Genomic DNA, 21,271 nt, shown 5'->3' on the forward strand with positions numbered 1-21,271 from the left:
TGTCTCTGGGGCTTTGTCCAGCCAGCCCCAGGGCCTGACTCTGTTTATTTGCTGTGTTCTTCCCTTTGGGTCAGCAGGGCAGGAGCCACCCTTAGGGTGTCACCATATGGGCCTCTCCTCACATTCCAGATCCCTGGTTACTGTGGATGTTACCCACCCCACACATGACTGAGGGGCAGAGAACAGAAACAAGCACTGTGGGATGACAAAGAAGAACATATTCTGGGACAGAAACTGGAGACGGGGGTTCCAGGTCAGCCCTGCCACCGAACTGGGATAACTCACTTCCCCACTCCGGGCAGGCCTTCATTTCCTCGCCTGCAAAATGAGCAAATTAAGCAAGATGGCTCCTAACGCCCCTTTCTTTGATTCTATAAAAGATGGCCTTTTCAAAGGCCCAAGAGAGTCTAGATGCAGTCGCGAATAACGACCCATTAATTATATTCCTCTCTAAAAATTCTAAAATACTACTTTGCCCTTACACTCCACATTCTTACACACTATAGTTGATGTGACAGGAATGGAGGATCCACAGAGCAAAAGAAATCTCCCCTGTAAATACTAGTTTACAGTTTAATCTGAATTAGGGATTTAGGGATGCCAGATAAAATAGGAGATTTTTATTTGTAAATCTGGCAACCCTATTGGACTTCTTTAGCCTCTAACAAATGCTGGGTTATCTAGCCAGTAGGTGCTCCTCTGGGGCTGGGACAGAGCCATGGGTCACTGCAGGAAAGGTCTCAGGAAGGGATCTGGGGCAGGGGTCCAGGAATTTAGGATTACCTGGAGAATTTACCCAAATTGCAGATTGCCAGATCCTACCAAATTAGATTATCCAGCGGCAAAGCCTATATTTTTACAATAAACAATATCATAATAGTAATTAATATTCATTAAATACTTATTCTGTGCAAAATGTTTACTTTATGCACATTATCTTATTCCATTATCATAATACCTGATGAGCTATGTACTATTATTTTCCTATTTTGCAAGTGAAGAAACAGAGGCTCAGTGAGATTAAGTGGCTCACCCAAGGCCTCCCAGCCAGTAAGCAGTAGAGGCAGGCTTCAAACACATGCAGAACGACTTTCAGTCACAATATCATACCGGGTGTGCTCAGATGATTCTTAAATGGCCAGAATGGCTTCAGTCCCAGTTTTGGGGACAGAGTCACTCTTTTCCACCTAGTCCATCCTAAACAGAGTATCAAAATCTTCTTTTCTCCTTTCTTTGAAAATGTACAAATGGACCCGCTAAGCAACCTTAGCATCAAGAAAAGTAGAACAACTGGACATGATGTGGCACAATATGAAGTACACAACAATACCTATGAAGTATTACAACTTTAAAATATTGAATCTAAATATGCTTAAGCCTCTTGTTCAGTGCAGCTTAACAGAACTTTCTGTAGAGATGGAAATGTTCTTTATACATGCTGTTGAAGCTACTGAGCATTTGAAATACGGCTAGTGCAATTGAGGAGCTGAATTTTAAATTTTATTTCATTTTAAGCCATTTTAATTCAAAAACTGCGTGTTGTAATATGGTCCTATAAATACAACTCTGTTGTTTTGATAGGATTGCATTTCACTCTAACCATTGCATTGCAAATGGACTGAGACATGCTCTAAGTGTAAAATACACACTGCATTTTGAGGACGTAGCATGAAAAAAAGAATGTAAAATAGTTCATTAATGATTTTAATATTGACTACATGTTAAAATATTATTTTGTATATATTGGGTTAAATTAAAAATATTACTGAAATTAATCCACCTACTCCTTTTTACTTTGTACTCAATGAGTCTACTAGAAAATGTAAAATTGCATATGTGATTTGTATTATACTACTACTGAACAGTGCCAATAGAAAGAGTATCTCATTTAGCTTACAGGAAATACAGGAGATAGAGAGACAAGTTAAATAACACCATGAGGAAGAAATAAACCAAACCCAGCCTGTAAGACAATCAAAGGGACAAATGACCTAGTTTTTCCAACAAATCAAAGGCATAAAAAAGAGGGGCAAGGAGACCTGCTGTAGAAGAAACAAGACATTAAGAGACAAAAGAACCAAATGCGGATCCCATTTGGATGCTTATGCAAATAAAATACCTATGAAAAGGTATCTTTGGGTCTATTAGGGAATATCACTAAGACTGGAGCACAGGCAGCCTTAATGGTCCCGAGGGCTGGCTGGATAATTCTGTCAGTGCAATAAATATATGACAGCCACAATTTTAAAAACCATTGTCAGTTAAAAGGCACACTGAAGTACTTATATGTAAAGTGATATGATGTCTGAGCTCTGCTTTAAAATATTCCAGTTGGAGTTGGGGGGAGTAGAAATTTTATAGAAAACAATATTGGCAAAATGTTGATAACCTGAAGCATGGTGATGGGCACCTTACATTATTCTCCCTACCTTCATATTTTTTAAATCTTCCATAATAAGAATAGTAAACTTTTAGAGGAGGAGGCTCCACATTCTCCTTCAGCTGCCTCCCCAGAACGACCATCGTCACATGGAAGTTCTTCCAAAGCAGATGAGGAAACTGAGGCCTGTAGGAGGGGAAGTGGCCATATAAGGTCTCCCAGCAGGTAGTGCACAGTCAAGACCATGTCCAAGCCCCAGCCACGGTCTAACATAGTCTCCATACACTAGCATGTGATTGGGGCGAGTTGCCCTAAGCCTCCTAGCGACATCTTCCCGACTGGGGTAATGAGAATGTCTACACGCGAGTCTTGTTTGGAGAAGCAAACGAGCCAGAGCACCACGCCAGGCACTCCGCACCGTGACTGGCCCATGACAGCACTCCACAGTGAGGGCTTCTGCCATCACGTGATTGTTTGTTGCACATGGTTAGCGTGGACTTACGGGGTGGGAGACGTGCTGAGAATGCAGTGGGACTTGGGCAGGCCCTGGACGGAGGAAGCGAGGGAATGAAGACAAGCATTGGCACAGAGATGGGGACAATTGTGGGGCACGTATGTGGCATTAGGTTGGTCCCGGAGAAGGTGAAGCCCTGCTGGGATGCTGGTTCTGGCACTTAATAGCAAGTCTCTTCACCTTTGTCTCTTCTCATGATCAAATGGGGTTACAAATATCTCCCTTAAGGTCAGAATTATATATTCCTGCTGGGATATGAGTTTCTCAGGGGAAGGAGCCACAAACTATGTGCTCGTGTTTGTGTCTAGAACCTTCCACAGAATAGATGCTTACTAAATATTTAGAGGAAGAGAGAGGGGCCAGAGAAGGGAGAAGGAGGAAGAGTGAGATAAGACGACGAGCAGATCATGGGCACAGCTGCCCCTCTACTCAGGGGAGCCGGGTGGGGCCCCAGGTGGCTGCCCTGATGTTGGGCATGAAGCCGGTGCACCGTTTCCCATGTGGCTCGGGGAGGAGGTCGTCCTCAGCCCCGCCCGCACCTGGGGCAGATGCTGGAATCTGGAGACCCTTGAAGCTGGTGAAGGAGTAACCCTGAGTCTGCTCTGCAGGCCCAGGTCAAAGGGCCAGAACTGTGGCCCCAGTCCTTCCCAACATAGACCGACCTGCACTTTGGGGTGGGGCATATGAGTCTCCCGAGCCCAGCTCATCTTATAAAACAGGAATGAGATTGCCCCCTTTGTGGATGAGGGAGGATGGGAGGAATCTTGGTGTCAAGTTGGACAAGTGCTATGAGACCCTCAGTAAAGTCCTGGAAGTAAATACCACGCACCACATCCTTGTCAGGGGTGACACTGGTGGAAGAGGGCTTGATTTAGAGTATTTTTTAGAGCTTGCCATCTATGCAATATGTTTCCCTAAGCATGCTCTCACTTGACACTCATCTCCGCCCTGAGGGGCAAATGGAACTTCTATCCTGAGTTTTCAGATGAGGAAAGTGAGGCCTCAAGGCCTCTCTCCACCACGTGTTCCTCTCTCCACATTATAAAGCTGGAGGTGCTGATGCCGAAAGGAAAGCTTGAAGCTGCCCCGAGGCCTGGGCAGCCCTCGACATCCTCGTTTGGCTGCTTCATGCCCTTCTCCCACTGAGCTGTTGTCATCTGTCTGTCTCTCCCTCCCCAGATAGATGATCGCTGCTTCCACTGCATGTTGTGGAAGAAGACATTCAGTAGAAGTCAGTGAACAAAAGAACAAAGGAAAGAAAAACACCACTACAGATATCAACATGACCTAGAATATTCTATATCACATGGAAGCAAAGCCTTGGTATTTGCAAGAGACCTGTCCAGAGCTCTTTTCAAATTTTCCAATCCACAGTGTCCCCTCTGAAACACACAGGACCCAGCCTGGCCCTAGTTTATTATATTCCAGCCACTGCTGGATCCTGTGAGACTATGATCTTGGGCACATCTTATCCTACCATACCTAACTTACACAGAGTGCTGCATAAATGTAAAAGAATATCATAATAAAGCCACTAACGTGAAGGCCCAGGCTGGGTGACAACTTGGGGGACAGTAATCGGCTGTTCCACTTGAAAGAGTCATCTGGGCAGAAGACCAAGTTAGTCTGGTCTCCTTTGGATGACGAAGAGAACAGCCATAGTGGCCCCTAGAGTCTCCCCTTGGTTTCCAAAAGGTGGGATGCTGATGAGCCTGCTGGGGTGACTGTCCAAGCCCTGGACACTCACACCAATGCTCAGGCAGTTTGCTCAAGGTTTTGTTCATTCTCCCCTAATGCTGTTTCTCCCAAGGGCTTCTCAGCCCTAAGACCTCTTCCCTGGAGCCATTCTCCATCTCCTCCCAAGCCTCTCTCCTCTCACATCCCAAACCTCTTTAGCTCAAAGATACAAAGCAGAACCTAATAGTCTTGAGCCTCCTCTGCTCCTCCCCCCACTCACCCAGATCAGTCTCCTTCTGGCGAATCTGACCTCCCTGCAGGTGGGTCAGCCTGCCAGAAACACCTCTCAGAGCTCTGGGGAATGTGTGTGCAAATGACCTGCGTGGGCAGTGATCTGGGAAGGATGCTGTTGGAGCTGCTGGGGCCCAGGAACCTGGACTCACTTCAGGGCACTGGGAAGCCCTGCCCCACCCTGGAGCGCTCTGCCAGGCCACTCTCTGGTATGCAACCACCAGCATGTCCCCTTCCACCAGCTCAGAGTCGAGGAGGCCCCAGAGTGGTCTAGGACTGGAGGCCTGCCCGACCTTCCCAGGCCAGGCCTGCATATTTCAGATGACACTCTACATGTGACCGGAGTTAATCTACTGAGATTTGAAAATATTCTGTAAGGTACACAGAAGTCAGTTTATATGGAAAAACTAAATCCTTCCCAACCCTGCTTCAACAGCCCTGGCTAAGGCAGCTGCTGCTAAGGAGGTCAAGGATGGAGTAATAACAGCTGAAGGGACTTTAGTCAGGGTTGAGCATGTCCTCCAAGTAGTGTTCAGTTTAGCAAAAATGGGAGGAAGACCTGCATCAGACAAGAGTGGCTGAAAGGGGCGGTGGGATTGGGGAAGACCCTTCCACAAACCCTGCCATTTCAGCTGAACAGGTGGGCACTACCACCCATGTTCAAGTACTGGGAAAACCTACTAACCTGTTAGGGCACCATGGGAACCAGGAGACCAAAGGCTCCCGATCAGCCCAACAGGGGTCACCAAGTCCAAAGCCTAAAACCCATGAAAAGCCTTTCTCTCCTGGGAGGCCCTCTCTCTCTCTCTCTCTCTCAGACCCTGGTCCCACGTGGCTTAGGCAGTCATAGCCATCCCTAGCTCTCCACAGACAGGCACCCCGAGAGAACTGAGACAGCTTGAAAATGAAGGAGGAGACAGAGAAAGTATGTCCAGACAGAACCCAACAAGCGCAGCAGCTCAAGCAAGTCATGGGAGCATCAGTGCGACAACTGATGTTATGGGTGGTGACAGCTCACAAGAGGGGACGTAACTGTTGGTTGACCATGAGCCCTGCTGGCAAAAACAGGGACATCATCTCAGGAGCATCCCAGATCCCAACTCTTATGGCTCTACTGACAGGGAGAAGTGGCCAATTTCCCTGGTAATTAAATAATTAAATGCTTTAATTTTATAAAAATAAAAAGGACAACATAGTATCATTTCATAGCTATAAAGGTCAATGAATAATGAACCTTATTTTTAAAACAAATGACCCAGAGCTAGCAAGCAAATAGGAATACTCCTATGTTGCTGAAGGTTCTGGTTAACCAACACTGTCCTATGACAGTCAGGATCTCAAGGGCCCTACAAATGTTAGCCTAGTCATCCCATTCCTGGGGACTGATCTGAAAAAATTAATTCAAAAGAAAAGTAGAAAATTATGGGAAGAAAGTTGTTTCATGGCAGTAACAATTGTCATGGTTAAAAACTGGAAAATAAGAACCAAATGTCCAACAACAGAAAGATACAGGTATGTAACTCAATGAAACATGATATAGTCAGTTAAAAGAAAAAAGCTATTTATGGAATTATTAACTGAGGGGCAAAGTAGAGCAGGAAATTGTGTAAGCACAAGGATTGTACACAAATAGATAAAGACTGAGAGGAACCACAGAAAAACAAATAGCTGTGCTTTGGCGGTAGGATTATGAATGCGATTTCTTTTCAGTTACTGTAACGTTTTTTAAAGAGGCAGTCTGGCCTTCCCAGTGAAGGTGGGCCTGTCACTCTCCGCTGGGAACCAAAGTGCCAACTTCTTCTGACCCTTAGCCTTGGGGCATGCCACATCTTGGCTGTCCTCACGGCTGCCCATGCCCACAGGAACCCACCAGGCCTGTCTGAGTTGGGCAGGTGCATACACCAACTGGTCCAACCAGCTGAGAGGTCCGTGGGAGAAACACAGAGGACATGGGGAGTGAGAGAAGGGAAGAGCCTGGGCGATTCTATGCCTTTAAACACTGAGATAGACAATTTAAGAATCAAGTGAAAGATGGTGCAAATACCCATCTGCTATGTTAAGTCTATATCCTGGTAACCCCAGAGCATAGTTCTCAAATCAGAATGATCTCAAATGTCATGTGTTCACCCACCTGTAGGCAGGTGAAGGGAGACTGTGATTTACAGATGAGATCTGAAGATCAGAAGGGTGAGGTGACCACCCTAGGTCACAGAGTCAGGGATTGCTGTGGCAAACGCCACCACTCCTCTGCGAACCGGTAGATGCATACACGCCTCTGAGGCTCAGAACATTACCAACATTGCATCTTGCTGCTTGACTGGACACAGCCACTGCGACCTGTGCCACAGTCTGACTCAAACTCTGTTGTCTTCCAGAGCCCCATCTCCCCATTCCATGGAGACACCTCCAGGAGGGACACCAGGTGGCCAGGCAACCCCTGGAGTCTTCAAGTCACAAACGCAAATTCCACCAGACTGTGGAATCTTCCCAGGCTAGGCCAGCACGAGGCCATCCTGCCTCAGGCTCACAGCACTTGCTAGGTGCTTCGAGTCTTGCCCTCGCTGCTTCCTGGCTATAGTGTCTTGCCAATGGCCTGGCTCTCAGTGTTCCTGTCTGCAAAATGGGAATAACAAGTGTCTTTGTGACAGGACTGCTATGAAGATTAAATCAGGCAATAGGAATGCTCAGTATGGTGAGTACAAAATAACCTTTCCATGTTAGTAGCACAGGTTGCTCGACACCATCTCTGTGAGGACTGAACAAGATGACGGACAGGAAGCACCCAGCGAACACTTGGCTTAGGGGAGGGCTCTCTAAATAACAGCTATTATTATAATAACAAAGGCATCAAACACAGCACAATGCAGTGGATTCTCCCAGGAGAAGGGCTTCTGAGAGCCGGGAGATGTCTGTTCCTCGCCTCCTCCTAGAATAGGACCCTCGCTGACCCCCTCCCCTTCTCCCCATGGCACCTTCTGCCCTCTCTCATCCTCCCACATGCTCTCCATTTCTTCCCTTTGATCCCCAGCATCCAGTGAAGGCCAAAGCTAGACCTTCTGTCCCTACTGCTCCACAAGTCCACCCAAGACTTGGCCCGGGTTCAGAAGGAGGGTCTGATAACAGGGAAACCGCCCGCCACTGATTTCATCTCCTCTGGGCAGCTGAGCTCTGGGCCTGTGGCTGGCCCTTCCATCGCCCTGCACGCCCCTGCTGTACTGACGGGTCCCGGGCACCCCACTCACAGCTCAAGGATGAGCACCACGTCGGTGCGGTTCTCGAAGACGTCGTGCAGCGTGATGACGTTGGGGTGCAGCACCTGCCTCAGGATGCTCACCTCCCGCTCGATCTCCTCCCGGCTCACTCCCCGCCGGCTGGCTGGGCTCTGCCGCTTCTTGATGAACTTGGCTGCGTACTCCGTCCCCGTGCTCTTCTCTTGGCACTTCTTCACAATGGCAAACTGGCCGCTGTGGGAACAGACTCAAGGAATTAGGGTGTCGCTCTGGCCAGAGGGGAAGTGACCCAGCTGTCAGCCCCCAGGCCACACTAATTCAGAGTCATTCTGCCGGGGCAAAGGACAAAACAGCCCGGCAGCCATGACCAGGGACGGAGGTGGGCAGGCAGTGGCTTCCCTTCTGCTCATACGAGCCCTTTGCCGTTGACTAGGAATGAGTGTTAGCATTGTCATTCCCAACACACAGATATGAACACGGAGGCCTGAAAGGTTATTGATTTGATCAAATGACACCAATTCGTCATTCCAAACCCTCAGCCAGCACCTGAGTCCAGTATCCACCAGATGAAATGACAGTGTCCAGAGGCTCAGACTATGTAATGGAAAGAATAAAAAGGAAAACCAAAAAAGAGCAGCATGGTCAAAACATGAATGGTAGCAGTCATCATCTGGGTCTCCCTCAGCTGGATGCAAGTGCAAATTCACCCATTCGGGATTGTGAGGAGACAAAGCACCTGTCTCCTCATATTCACACCTTTGCTTCCAACCCACTCCCGACAGATAGAATCTCAGTGACCTGACCTGAGCCACGCAGGTCCTCGATACGGGGACAGAGCAAATATGACAGTGATGTACTTAATACAAAGACAAGGTTGGAAGACATGCTGGTTGGGTTGATGGGGTCCTAGTGGAGGTGGCAGTGGGGTGGAGGCATCCTGACACTGTTAATAACCATAGCGGGAACCTGTCACAGTGAGAGCTGTAAAATGTCAGGCACCCGAGGCACAGGGCAGGTCAAGTGACAAGCCTGAGGTCATCACAGAGTTGATGGTAAAGCCGGGTCCCAGAGTCCGGTGCCCAGCCCACTGTTCACAGAGCTAAGGAGTCACAGGAGTCAAGACCTTGCCTACTGCCCATGAAGGCTCATGCTGGAAGTCCTCCTCACTAGGGGCTGAGAGGGCAACCATGCCATGGCTTCTATGCCGGAGCAGCAGGCAGCCCTGAGCCAGCTGCCCGGGGGGAAGGGGGAAGGGAAGGGCAGTTGCACCATTCACCCTGCTTCACCATCTCAGGCCAGGCCACCACGGGAGAGTGGGCAGCTCTAAGTCCCTGGAGAGGACCTAGTGGCCACCCTTCCCGGGGTTCTCCCAGTCCCCTTCCACCATTGCCCCATGTTTTCTTGCCACCCACAATACCCACCATTTGAGACAGAATACAAAAAGTTTTAAGGTTCATCTTAGAGGTTTAATAAGGGGAGACCAGACTCCACACTTGGGATGTCCTGTCTTAGTGGCTCTGGGCAAAGTTATGCACAATGAAATACTCCAGATATTTGCCTCAACTTTGGAAAATAGCAACACATCTAAACCACTGGAATAATTCCTTGAGTTACTAGAATAATCCCCGGTGTGGCCTTCAAAATAAACCTAAATGCCAAAAAAAAAAGTCAAGTAGAGCAGGCAAGGAATAGATGTGCCACCACTTGAATAGCATTCTATGGCAACCACCTTAGAGGTGTCACCAGACACACATCCATGCACCTCTCCATCCTCTCGTCCCCATTCACTCAACACTGCCTGAGCGCCTGCTCTGTGCCAGGCTCTGTGCTGGGCAGGGGCCCAAGGCACAGACAATAGGTGCAGAGGGAGCTCTGCAGAGGGAGAGGGCCCCGAGGGACTGGGCTGGGCTGGGCGGGAAAGGCTTTGTGGAGCCAAATTTGTATTACATTGTCCACTAGCTCTAAAGTTTCAGCTATTTATGCCCCCAATATTGGCTCCATACAAGGGCTGTCCGTACAGTAGGGGCTGATACAGGTGGACTAAAGCCAGGCCTCCCAAAGCCAGAGTGAACACACTCAGCAAGATCTCTAACACAGCTGGTCCCCTGGACGTACTTTGGGCCTCGGGGACATTGGGTCCCTTAGTGGGTGCCAGCAAACACTTGACAAAGCTTCAGTCCCAGGCAGCTGTACCTCTCAGCACCAGAATAGCCATGCGCTGACACCTCAAAGGGCCTGGCATCCACACCCAGAGGGCAGAGAGGGCTTGCTCTTTCTAGCTGAATGCTGGGGAAACCAAAGCTTAAGGATTTTAAGCAACTTGTTTAAGCTTACAGCACAAAGAGGTGGAGGTGCTGGGCTTTTATAAAGCAGAGCTAAACATTTCTGATCACCCTGACCTAGCTTCCTATCTGTCTCATGAGGGAACAGAGGCATTTTTCTATATTGCATACCTGAAAAATTCCTCAAACTCTTAAAAAGCAAATGAGTGTTTGCTTTTCTTGATTGAGTTTTTTCTTTGTGAGAGCAGCTGTGGCAACGAGAGTGACTGGGGTCTGTCCCAGGGTGCAGGTGACTTCCTCCTGCCAAAAGGGAGGTTTTTGAGAGCAGGTGACTAACATGGAACCAGAAACCAAGCAGTGCCACTCCCCTCCCCTCTCTTCATAGGGAGGGCCCTTCCTTCAGCCTGCCCTGGAAGCCTCAAGGAGGGCCAAGGCCACTTGCCAGCTTTCCCTTCTCCTTGAGCCCTTACTGTGCTCCTCTCGAGCCAGCCCCCAGGTCCTGAGGCTTCGGGAGGCAAGAGCAGCTTTCAAGGTCAGACAGGCCGGCCTCAGGAGACTTACGCTATCACCTGGGGCAAGTGGCTCTGAGCACCAGTTTCCTTGACCATAAAATGGGAATCATGCATCCCATACAACCCCTACTTAGGGAATTGTGAAGACTACATATCTGTAATGTTGGCCCACAGTCAGCACTAATAAATGGTAGCTATTATGACTATTATTAGTCTGTTGTTCAGAGGAAGGTGAGCCAGAGACACCAGACACAGAGATCACTGGTTGAAATGGTCTGCAATATATGGCCAGGGAGTCAGTAATTTTCAAAGTCCCCTGATGACTCCAGATACGGTAATATCTTTTTTCTAAGCAAGTAACCAACTCTTGCAACCCTTAGAGCAGGGTTTCTCAACTCTGGCTGCACAATAGAAACACCCGGGAAATTTTAAAACTACTGGTGCCTGGGTTCCATCCCCAGAGATTATGATATCCTGGGTCTGGGATGTAGCCTGGAATCAAGATATTTAAAGGCTTGCTGGGTGATGGATGTGCAGCCAGGACTGAGAAATACAGACTTCCAACAGTACTCTGATTATCTCCATTTCACAGAGGAAGAAACAATACCCTGTTACTCAAATTATTCCTTATCTTTTTCAGTACTAATATATCACCCTCTCCGTCAGTTCTTTGGGGAATGCCCAGCTAGATTACAGCTAGGCTACGGAGACAAGAGATGGACAGTGAGGGCCCTTCTAGGGTAGGAGCAGAGCGACCCCAGGCATCATCCAGGGAGGGAGCAGAGGGACCCATCCAATCTCTAATGGAAATCATCACCAACACTACATCAAAAATCACGGGAATTCTGAAACACTGATATGCATACGCAAAGTACACATATTCTACCCACCTCCCCGCCTTTGCAACAGCAGCAGTTAATGCCCACCCCATGGTCTAGTGCAGCAAAGGGCTGATAGTTTGGAGGCCAAAATCCTGGTTCTGACCTGCCATCAAAGCTGCACGGGTTTGGGCAAGGAACTGCCTCCTTGGGTCCTGTTTCGTCACCTGCCACCTCAGGTCTAACCCCAGAAAGCTTCCTGTCAGAACTCCAACCAGCCTGTGACAGCTCCGAACGGAAATGCAGGGTTCCCCTCACTCTGCAAATTCCCATCTCTGGGCTGGTGTCGGGAGACTTGGGTTCTAGTCAGAGCCCTACCACTGACTGGCCAGGACCCTGGTCAGCCTACTCAACAACCTGTGCCTCAAATTTCCCCCTTGTCAAGTGCAGATGAGGAAACCTGGCCTGCCCACCTCATAGGGCGGTTGGGGAAATCAGGAGATAGTGCCTGAGAAAGGACTTTCCTGCCAGCGCTGCAGAAATATGGGAGACATGGGCGTGGGCGGATGGAACCCTGTGCCTGAGGCCTACTTGCAAAGTCACATAGAGGGTTTTAGCCAGCAACAGTAAATCTGCAAGACATAGAAACTACCTTCCCCACTTCTGCCAACCACACTCTCCTACAGTTAAGTCAGGAACACACCTCCCTTCCCAGGCTCAGCTCCTTACTCACTCAGCACCCCAGGAGGATGGAGCAGGCTGCAAAGCGATTGGGACAGATGAGCCTCATTTCAGAGCTCAGCAGGGCCCAGGGGTCACCCCACAGGCTCTCCTGCGGACTGCCCAGGAATCAGATGGAAACCACTGACCCAGAAGAGTTTCTCAGTGCCGAAAATGGTGTTGGTGCCTTCAAGAGCCACTCCTAAGCTTCATCAACAGGCTGGCTCCATCACCCCAAATCCCTCACTGCCAAAGAATAACCTGGCCATGACCCAAATCTTGCACCACATAGATTTTGTCCCGCAATGTGGACATTATCACATTTATGTCCACCTGGTGTCTTTATAAGCTGATTGTTATTTATGCTCTCCTTTAAAGTGCAGGTGTCATTCTTAGTTCCATCTTACAGATGTGAAAACTGAGGTTTAGGGAGATTAAGTGACTTGGTAGTTGGGCCTGGTAGCAGGCCTCGACAGCAGGGCTAGGACATAAAGCCATGTCTACTGGTTGCAGCGTCCAGTGGGACTCAAGGTGATGAGGTAGCAGGGGTATGTCAAGCAGTCAGGAGAGGCGCCCACCCCAGAAGCAGGAGCATTTTCTCACTGGTATCATTCGTAACTGCCAGCGCAATAGAAAAGCAGACTGATTTTTATTCAATTTTGTCATTGGTTTTAATTCTCAAAAGACACTGCACCCCTCATGGCCTGCACCAAGGCAGACTACTACCACAGCACACCCACCCCTGCCTTCCACGGTACGCCACAGCCAGCCAGACTTGCTCTGGCAGCCACCAGGGACTGGCTGCTAATGGTGTCTGGTAAGGTCTATGAATACAGTGGGCCCAACTCATTCCCTTTCCCAGTCACCATTAAAGTGCCCATGAATTTAGCAACTTGCTTCCAAAGTCACCAGTTTATCAAGGTGGAGACGAGGCAGAGCTGCACAGAATAGAACCCAGGGGTGAGATGCGGGGTGACAGAGGGGTATCAAACAGGAAGCGCTCCAAGGCGGAGGAGGCGGAGAGCAGCTTTCTCCTCCTGCTTCCCTCAAGGGGTCACTGCAGTTCCTCCTCCCACACTGCAGAACAATGAGCTGATTCCTCTGGAATTACCCTTCAAGTATCCAGAGCCCCGGGGCAGGGATAATGCTTAGAAGTTTCCAGTCAAGGCCACCCCAGGTGCAGCTGAACAGTGGAGGAAAGGGCCCTTCGGCTAACAAAAATCTCAAAGGCATGAGCAGGAACAGCTGAAATCTATATAGTCTGCAGAACCCGGCCAGCCTGGTCCCAGACGCCCCACACCTCGATCCCGGTCTGGGGACGGCGTTGCAGAGCCCCCTCCTCACACCTCTTCCTGGCCAGGCTTGACGTGGGGCCTCTGTGGCTGACTCTGCCCCTTATCTCCCTCCCCTTCCCAACACATCCAACCCCTAGCCAGGCCACTCCTAATTCCCATGTGCAAGATCTTTCCCTTCATTGCCTTAGCAATAAACCTGTTTCTGATCTCCTAGTCCAGGATTGACAGTCAAAAGAGCCAGGTCCTATTTCCAGCTCAACTACCTTTAGCAAATCACGTGACTCTGAGCCTCAGTTTCCTTGTGTGTAACACAGACATGAGAATGTCCTAATCTCACCAGATTGTTATGAGGATGAAGTGAGACAAGGGTGTGAAAGCCCTGCATAAACTATAATTTCTCCATGAACGTGAATTATTCTTTCCTTCTACCAACTGGATCATGGCATCTGGATTCTGTTCTCCATTCTCTAATCCCAGCATATTACTGAACCTGATTTAGCCCGAGTGAACCCCATCCTCAGATCCCAAGTTAAAAACAGGTAGTGCTCAGCAGGACCACGGCAGCAGACAAGGATGGTCCCAGGTGATACCAGGATTCAGGAAACACTTCGGGACACAGTTAGTTGAGGTCAGGGTAGGCAAGGATCCCAATATCCAGGAAGACAACACAGGGTGAAGAAATATAGTTACCAGAAGTTGGACCAGTAAGCAGGTCAGGATCCCAGGCCAGAGAGATGAGCGCAAGGAGCAAACATTTTACCAAAAGCCAGGTGGATGGTGCATCGATAACTAGGTGGGCAAGCAAGGAGTGAGAGGCACACAGGAGCAGCAGCCAAGCCAGCACCGGGCAGACGGAGACTGGAGCACACAGAGCACCAGCACGAGACCTGCGAACACAAGAGTACCCAGGGCCATTCAAATGGCGTTTTCTCCCAGCTCATGAACCAACCCTGCTATCCAGTGAACCCATTCCTCCTCTCTGACTATGTTGTTAATGCTTTCCTAGTCTCCTGACATTGGTTTTTAAATTTATTTGAGGTGTGTATCCCTCTTTCCAATAAATCTTGCACAGAAGCCTAATATGTAAAACAGATAAAAAGCAGTGTTTGTTTTTGGGGGCAGGGCACTCAGAACCCATCTATTCAGAGCCTTCATGATGCCTAAAGGGGTTCCATGGAACCCCAAGAGCTCCAGGGAACAGTTTGAAAAGTATGCTCTATAGCATGCAAGTGTGCTCTTTGATGATCCCCAAATAGTTCCAAACTGTAAATGAATAAAGATAAAAAAAAGAGTGAGAGAGAAACAGAAAACAATGATGTTTCTCAAAATTATTATCTAGTCTTTCAAAAAGTCACTCCAACCAAGCCAAGCCCAGGATCAGCACTGTTCTGTAGGACAAGCATCAGGAACCGCATATGACAGAGCGGAACTCTGACCTACAAATGGCCCTTGTCCACCAAGTCACAGGTGTCTGCCTGTGCCGGCCGAGAGCAGCTGCGCTTACAAGTTGGCTCAGGGAAGTCCTGCCCTTGCAGACTAACTTCCTTCCTCTGACATTTCTCTGTTTTGGTCAGAAAAAACTCCTAAGGCACAAAAAGGAAGGAATTGTTGAGCAGAGCCAAGTTGGGCGGAGGTATGATTCCTTTTTGGAATCTGTTTTTTAGTACAAGCACTTTCTGCTGCTGTCAAATGAACATGAGCTCAGAAGTCCAAGGCCTGAAACAAATTACACTCAATTTAAGTTGGACTTGCTAAATGGAGAAGTGTCTATGTACAGCTGTATATAATTGAAAATGCAGCTCAGTGTCCTCTGGTATTTCCCTTAGTTTCAAGTCTAGATTCTAGACGCTGACATGGTGCAGGCTACTGTGGTGGTGTTGGGCTTGGAGGCTACCATCCATTCACCTGCCCATCTCCTCCTCAACCACCCACCCACCCATCCACCTAACTGTCCATTTACCAATCCACCCACTAATTTATTCCTCCCTCCCTCATTTATCAATCAGTGCCCTATGTGCTATAAATAGGACACACCCCACAACTTGAAGGGCTTACAGTCCACTGGGGAGACCAAACACTAATGGAAAAAGAAATCATGGATGGGTAAGAAATATCTGCTTCAGTGTCAAGTGAGTGAGCAAAGAGTTAATGCTACAGCAGTTGAGCAAGTACTGGCCTCAGGGAGCCAGGGGAAGCCTTATGGAACAGGCGGGATTTGAACCTGGCCTGGCAGAAAAAGGCAGATTCAGAGGAGACAGCTCACCACAGTTGGAAAAGCTTTATTCTGTGGAGGCCCCAAGTCACCACCTCTCTACCTCACTTCCTCCCCATCAAGCGGCCACTTGCTCGAGGAAATACACCAGGAAGCTGAACTTGCCCTTTCCCCTCCTCTTTATGGGGGTGGAGGGACGGGAGAACAAGTGGTCAGCAGCCAGTGATGGGTGCCTTCTCACTGCCCAGCTCCTGACAATCAGCTGTATGTTTAATTAATGAAAGAACTTTAACAGAACAGGTCAGCTAGCTGACCTAGAAACACCAGCCAACTGGCCTTCATAGCCTGAGCAAAGCCCAGGAGGCTGGCCCATCACAGATAAGACCTTAAACATGACTCATGCAGCAGAGAAAGTAAGGGACTACAAGGAGAAGACAGAAAAATCTAGACTGGTTGTAGTTCTACTATTGCAGTGGGGGTGCAGGGCCATCCCTTATAAAATGGTGGCATGAACAGTTTCTCTGCTACAATACCTCTCTCCCAACTTGCCAGACCCAACCCTCTAGGAAGGGTTCTGTACCCAGTCTGTCTCCTGTGAGCTTGGCACCTCCCCTTGGCCCACATCCCCCTGGGATCCATTCCACAGTTCACATAAAGTAGTAAAGGATTCCGGAAGGTTAACCTAACCTCATTCCAAAGCAACACATTCACATTTTAACAGGATCCCTGACCAAGAGGGGCTTTTGGTGGCAAGTTTAGGCCTATATCAGGCAGGTGGAAAAACTACTAGGAGACAAAAAGGTCTTTCTACCTTCCTAAAATTCACACCTCACAGGCAGCTCTGCAGAGGACTATGTGTGTCTGTGTATGTGAATGTGGGTGTGTGTACAAATCATCACCCATTACTCAGTTCTCCTCTGTACACCCGGACCTTCAAATGTCCCAGGGATTCTTGTAACTTCTTCATTGATTAATTCAACTCTTAACCATCTACGGTGGGTGCTCTGTTTCTCAGAATTTCTGTGAATACTCCAAGTTTGCTTCCTCATCATTACTTGACAGTCCCCTAGGTCACCTCTTGCAAACACTCAGGGCTGTGAATGGGAACACCACCTGCTGTGGGCAGAGGGCAGGGTTAAGAGTTCCGGCTCTACACCAACTTCCAAGTCCCCTTCCCTCTTAGGGTCTAAGTTTTCTCCTCTGAAAAATGAAGGGTTGGACTGAATGTCTTTCAGGTACCCACCCCCTTCCCAGCTCACCCCCTTAGGATTCTCTGATGCAGGTCAGTATGGCCCGTGTATCTGTCAGGATGAGATATACAAGGTGATTTCTGGGTTTCCCGCTGGGTTCAGCCATGGGCTCAGGCTGCCAAGATTTATCAGTCACATGTTAACCAACTAAATTTCCAAAGGGGGAGGATCAGGGTTTGGGGCAAGGAAAGCAGATGTCAGGTACTCTCAGCAAGATGTACCATCTTCACATCCAGCAAAATGCTGAACATTCCAAACACCAAAGGTATTTATATAACGAATGACCTGGGCATTCACCTTAGCCCTTAACCTCCAATCCACTCAAAAGAGTCTCGAGGGTAAGAACTGTCCTAGTCCTCTTTGTAACTCTCACAGTGCCGCTCAGCCTGAGCACAAAGCAGGGAGTCAGCCCATGTTTATAGAAATGAAGGTCTAATTGAGGCAGGAAGAGTGGTGACAGGTGTCACCCACCAGCCCTCAGTGCGGCGGGAGCACTTCACTGGCAGACTCCTTTAAGAAAGATCTCATTCTAAGCGGCCCCCAGCAGAGCCAGCAGCGCATCTGTGTCCTAATCATAAAAAAAGAACATGTTCTTGATTTTTTTTAGGTGCAAAAGGAGCATGTTTGTTATTTTTAAAAAGAAAACAAAACACACAAAAGCACAAAAGGAAGTTAAAAATTGTCCTTAATCCCACCTTACTGAGATAACCATTTGTTAGCATTTTGATGTCTGCTCACTTGAATTTCTTTCCATGCATACTATAGCCTTTTTTATTTGTTTGTTCATTTTTTAAAATGTAACTGGGATGATAACATATGCACTATTTTGGAACCTGTTTTTCTTTTATGCCCCATTTAATACTATAGACACTTAACATTTTCCCAGGTAATTAAACATTCTTTTACTACCTGATTTTAAATGGCTGCATCATGTCCCATCATACAAAAACAGATGATTATTAAAGCAAATTCTTAATTTTGGACATTTACATTGCTTCCAATTTTTAATAAAATCAATAACACTATTGTATATCCTCATGTATAAATCTTTACATACATCTGCAATTATCTTTCCCTAAGATAACTTCCAAGAAATACAATCCTTAGTCAAAGGTTATGTACATTTTTAAGGTTTCCATGCTTGACAAATTATCCTCCAGAAATATTGTCCCATTAGTACTAACAGCCAAAAATATTGTTGCCCCTTCTCCACCCTGGGCACATCTCACCAAACACTGGCTCATTATTTTTTCGCTGCTTTACCATTTTCATACTTGAAAGATGATATCTCATTGTTGTTTTAACTTGAATTAAGTTAATTAATTTATAGTTGAATATTAGTAAGAATGAACATCTTTTCCTGTGTTTATTGGTAATTTGAACTGCCTATTCATATATGCTTTGCTAATTTTTCTATTGGAGTGCTTGCCTTTTTCTTATTGTTTATAAGAGCCCTTTACACATCTGTGATATTAACCACCTGTCATGTACGTTGCAAATACTTTCCCTGATCGTATTGTCTAGAAAGGAGCCTGACGTCTTCTCAGCATCAGGCGGTATCTGCCAGTTTCTCCCCTTGACCTCTCTCTCCTCCTGCCTGTCGCTTCAAACACCCAACTGCTGTGCCTTAGGGCCACTCTGAAGGGAGGTGCCTTGTGTCTTGGTGTGCACAGGCCCGGAGAAACCTCATTCCTGACACCTAGTCCTTCCTTCAAAGTCACTTCACTTTTCCTCCTGACAGTGGCCCTCCTGGCTGATTGCAGGACGGAATGGCAGCCACGGGTGAGCAGGTCCAGCTGCAGAGTGGGCCTGGTGCCTCAAGAGTAGGCTGCAACTCCGGGGTGACCAGCACAAAAGACCCCTTTAGAGATGCAAAGTAACTCCCTTGCTCCCAAACTATCCATTATGTTGTTTAGTGTCCTTTGTAACAGGATGCACAAAATGGCTTTCTTACGGGACTTAGTTCCATGAAGATGCCTGCCTACCCTGGAAAATGGGTAGCCTTCCTCATTTCAGTTAATGAACATGCCATTATCTCATTTTCCCCGTCAATGACAACAACTGCAATGGCCTAGCTCTTGGGTCTATTTCCTTCCTCCTTCACACACCACTGGTTCTCAGACTTGGGGATGTATCAGAATCATCTGGGGAGCTTGTTGAAAATGCAGATGCCAAGGCCTCACCACAGAGTTGATAAATCATAATTTTTGGAGGCCTGTGGTTTTGGATCTTCCACCTTTATTTTCAAATTCTGTCTATGTGCCTCTTGTATGTTGCTTCAAATCCTTAACGTACGTGAGCAGGAGGAACTAAGAGCGGTCCTGGGTTGCCATCACTGCCCCAGAGAAAGACAGTGAGCTGCAGGGCAACTGCAAAGACAGTACTTGGTCCATTTCACAGGCAGCCGAAGGAAGCCGCAAACTGTTAAAAGTATCGTCCCAGGCAAAACCACCCAAACAACCATTTACTGTCGATTCCAGTGGCAAGTTGATTGACTGCCAAGCAGAAGGCATTTCTCACAGGAATAAAATGGTGATAGCCCCACCCCCCTGCTGCCCCCATGTTCACAGGTGGCCCATTCCTTCATCCTCACCCTCAAAGGTATTTGATTCTAGATCCACACCCAGCCTCCCTATGCCCACAGGCCTGGAGGGTGAGGTGGGGGTGGAGGAAACAGGTCCAAGTCCTCTTAGAATCAGACTTCCCTCCAAGCTCTTCCCCTGCCTGGCCCTGTCTCCCCAGCAGAAGCCAGGCCCTCTGTTGGGCAAGCGGCTCAGAGTTGCGGCTCTGCCACCTCCTCTGTCATCACCACCCCCAATTAGCAGCTACCAGGTGCCCTCGGGGCTGCCACTCCTTCCCAGTTCCTCTAATGCCCTCTGAGTCTTTTATAGGATTTGGCACTGCCTGATAAGTTTCCTTCAAGCCTAATTTCAGAACACAGGAAAGGTATGTTTCACTTCCAACATGTTTATTTTTCCTCTATCTACCCAAAGTGCAATCTAGATTAGACCCCAGCCCATGGCCTCTTCCCTCTAGAAACCCACCAGCCAGCTTCCCTCACAAGCTGCCTCAGGGCAGCCTTGTCCTCATGCACAGGCCCCACTTTGGAGTCACAGGGGGGCAGAGGTTAACCAGCAGTGCTCTGAGGGAACAGGGGACTCAGACCTGGGAAGTACCCCAGGAAAACCCCAGGCCAGTTCCATTACTAGCTGGCTCTGGAAACTTGGGTGAGTTTCTTAACTTTTCTGTCTCCGTTTCTTCATCAGTAAGATAGGGATGACATCACCTCATAGGTCATGATGAGGACTCAGTGCCTTGATAGGTGTAAGTGCCTAGAATAGCATCTGGCACGTGGTAAATTGATTTTAGTTTGAGCTTTCTGGGTTTTCAGTTTCCTCACCTGTAAAATGAAAATAATACACTTAACTTGCAGGACTGTTGAGAAGTTTTAATTAGATAAGCATGGGAACACAGCACAGAGCTTGGCATAGCTTGTTGCTCACTGAATGGTTTCTGAAAGATGAAAGATGAATAAATCCAACAGCAAATGTTATGGTCTGGAGCAGACGTTTTCATCCATGGTTGTAGGCTGTCCTTTCCTGCCCTTCAGTATTCCAGAAATCACCTCCACCCTCAGAGAAACAGATCAATAATGCAGTCACTGGCCCCAACATGGGCCCCAGACTGGCCAGACAGGCACATTCTTGTCTTATCTAGAGAGCTGGCAGGTCCCAGCTTTCCCTTCAGAGCAAAGAGAGAAGCCAGGCTGTGTCTCAACATGTCAGGGCCCAGGACAGCCAGGAGATGGACGGTCTCCCTTGGGCCTCCTGCCCTGGCACCATTTCCTCCTGGTCAGGGACTCTGTAGGATCTCCTGACAGATGCTGGGTCTGGCTAGAAAGGCTCATTTACACACAGAGAAGTGTCCCCAGATAAACAGAGCTCTCTGCCTGGGTCCCTGGAGCTCTGCTGGGTGGGCCCGCTTCCAAAGCAGACCCAGGGAAATTTCCAGGAAGCCCAGGCAGGAGTGGCTGAGATTGCCATGACCGTAACAAATGGTGCTCAGCACCCATCACAGTGCCCTGGACTAT

At 48.2% G+C, this 21,271-nt stretch overlaps 1 protein-coding gene across 2 annotated transcripts in view; it reads right to left on the bottom strand.

Moving 5' to 3' along the window:
- Positions 1 to 21,271, bottom strand: part of DAPK2 (death associated protein kinase 2) — a 113,016-nt gene that overhangs the window by 39,224 nt on the left and 52,521 nt on the right. For both annotated transcript variants that reach the window (XM_017653270.3, XM_037004162.2), the window contains exon 3: positions 8,105 to 8,326. In XM_017653270.3, coding sequence (XP_017508759.1) covers positions 8,105 to 8,326 — 222 coding nt within the window. The remainder of the gene's footprint in view (positions 1 to 8,104; positions 8,327 to 21,271) is intronic.

This window comes from Manis javanica, chromosome 8 (genome assembly GCF_040802235.1).
Source record: "Manis javanica isolate MJ-LG chromosome 8, MJ_LKY, whole genome shotgun sequence".
Taxonomy (NCBI): Eukaryota; Metazoa; Chordata; class Mammalia; order Pholidota; family Manidae; genus Manis; species Manis javanica.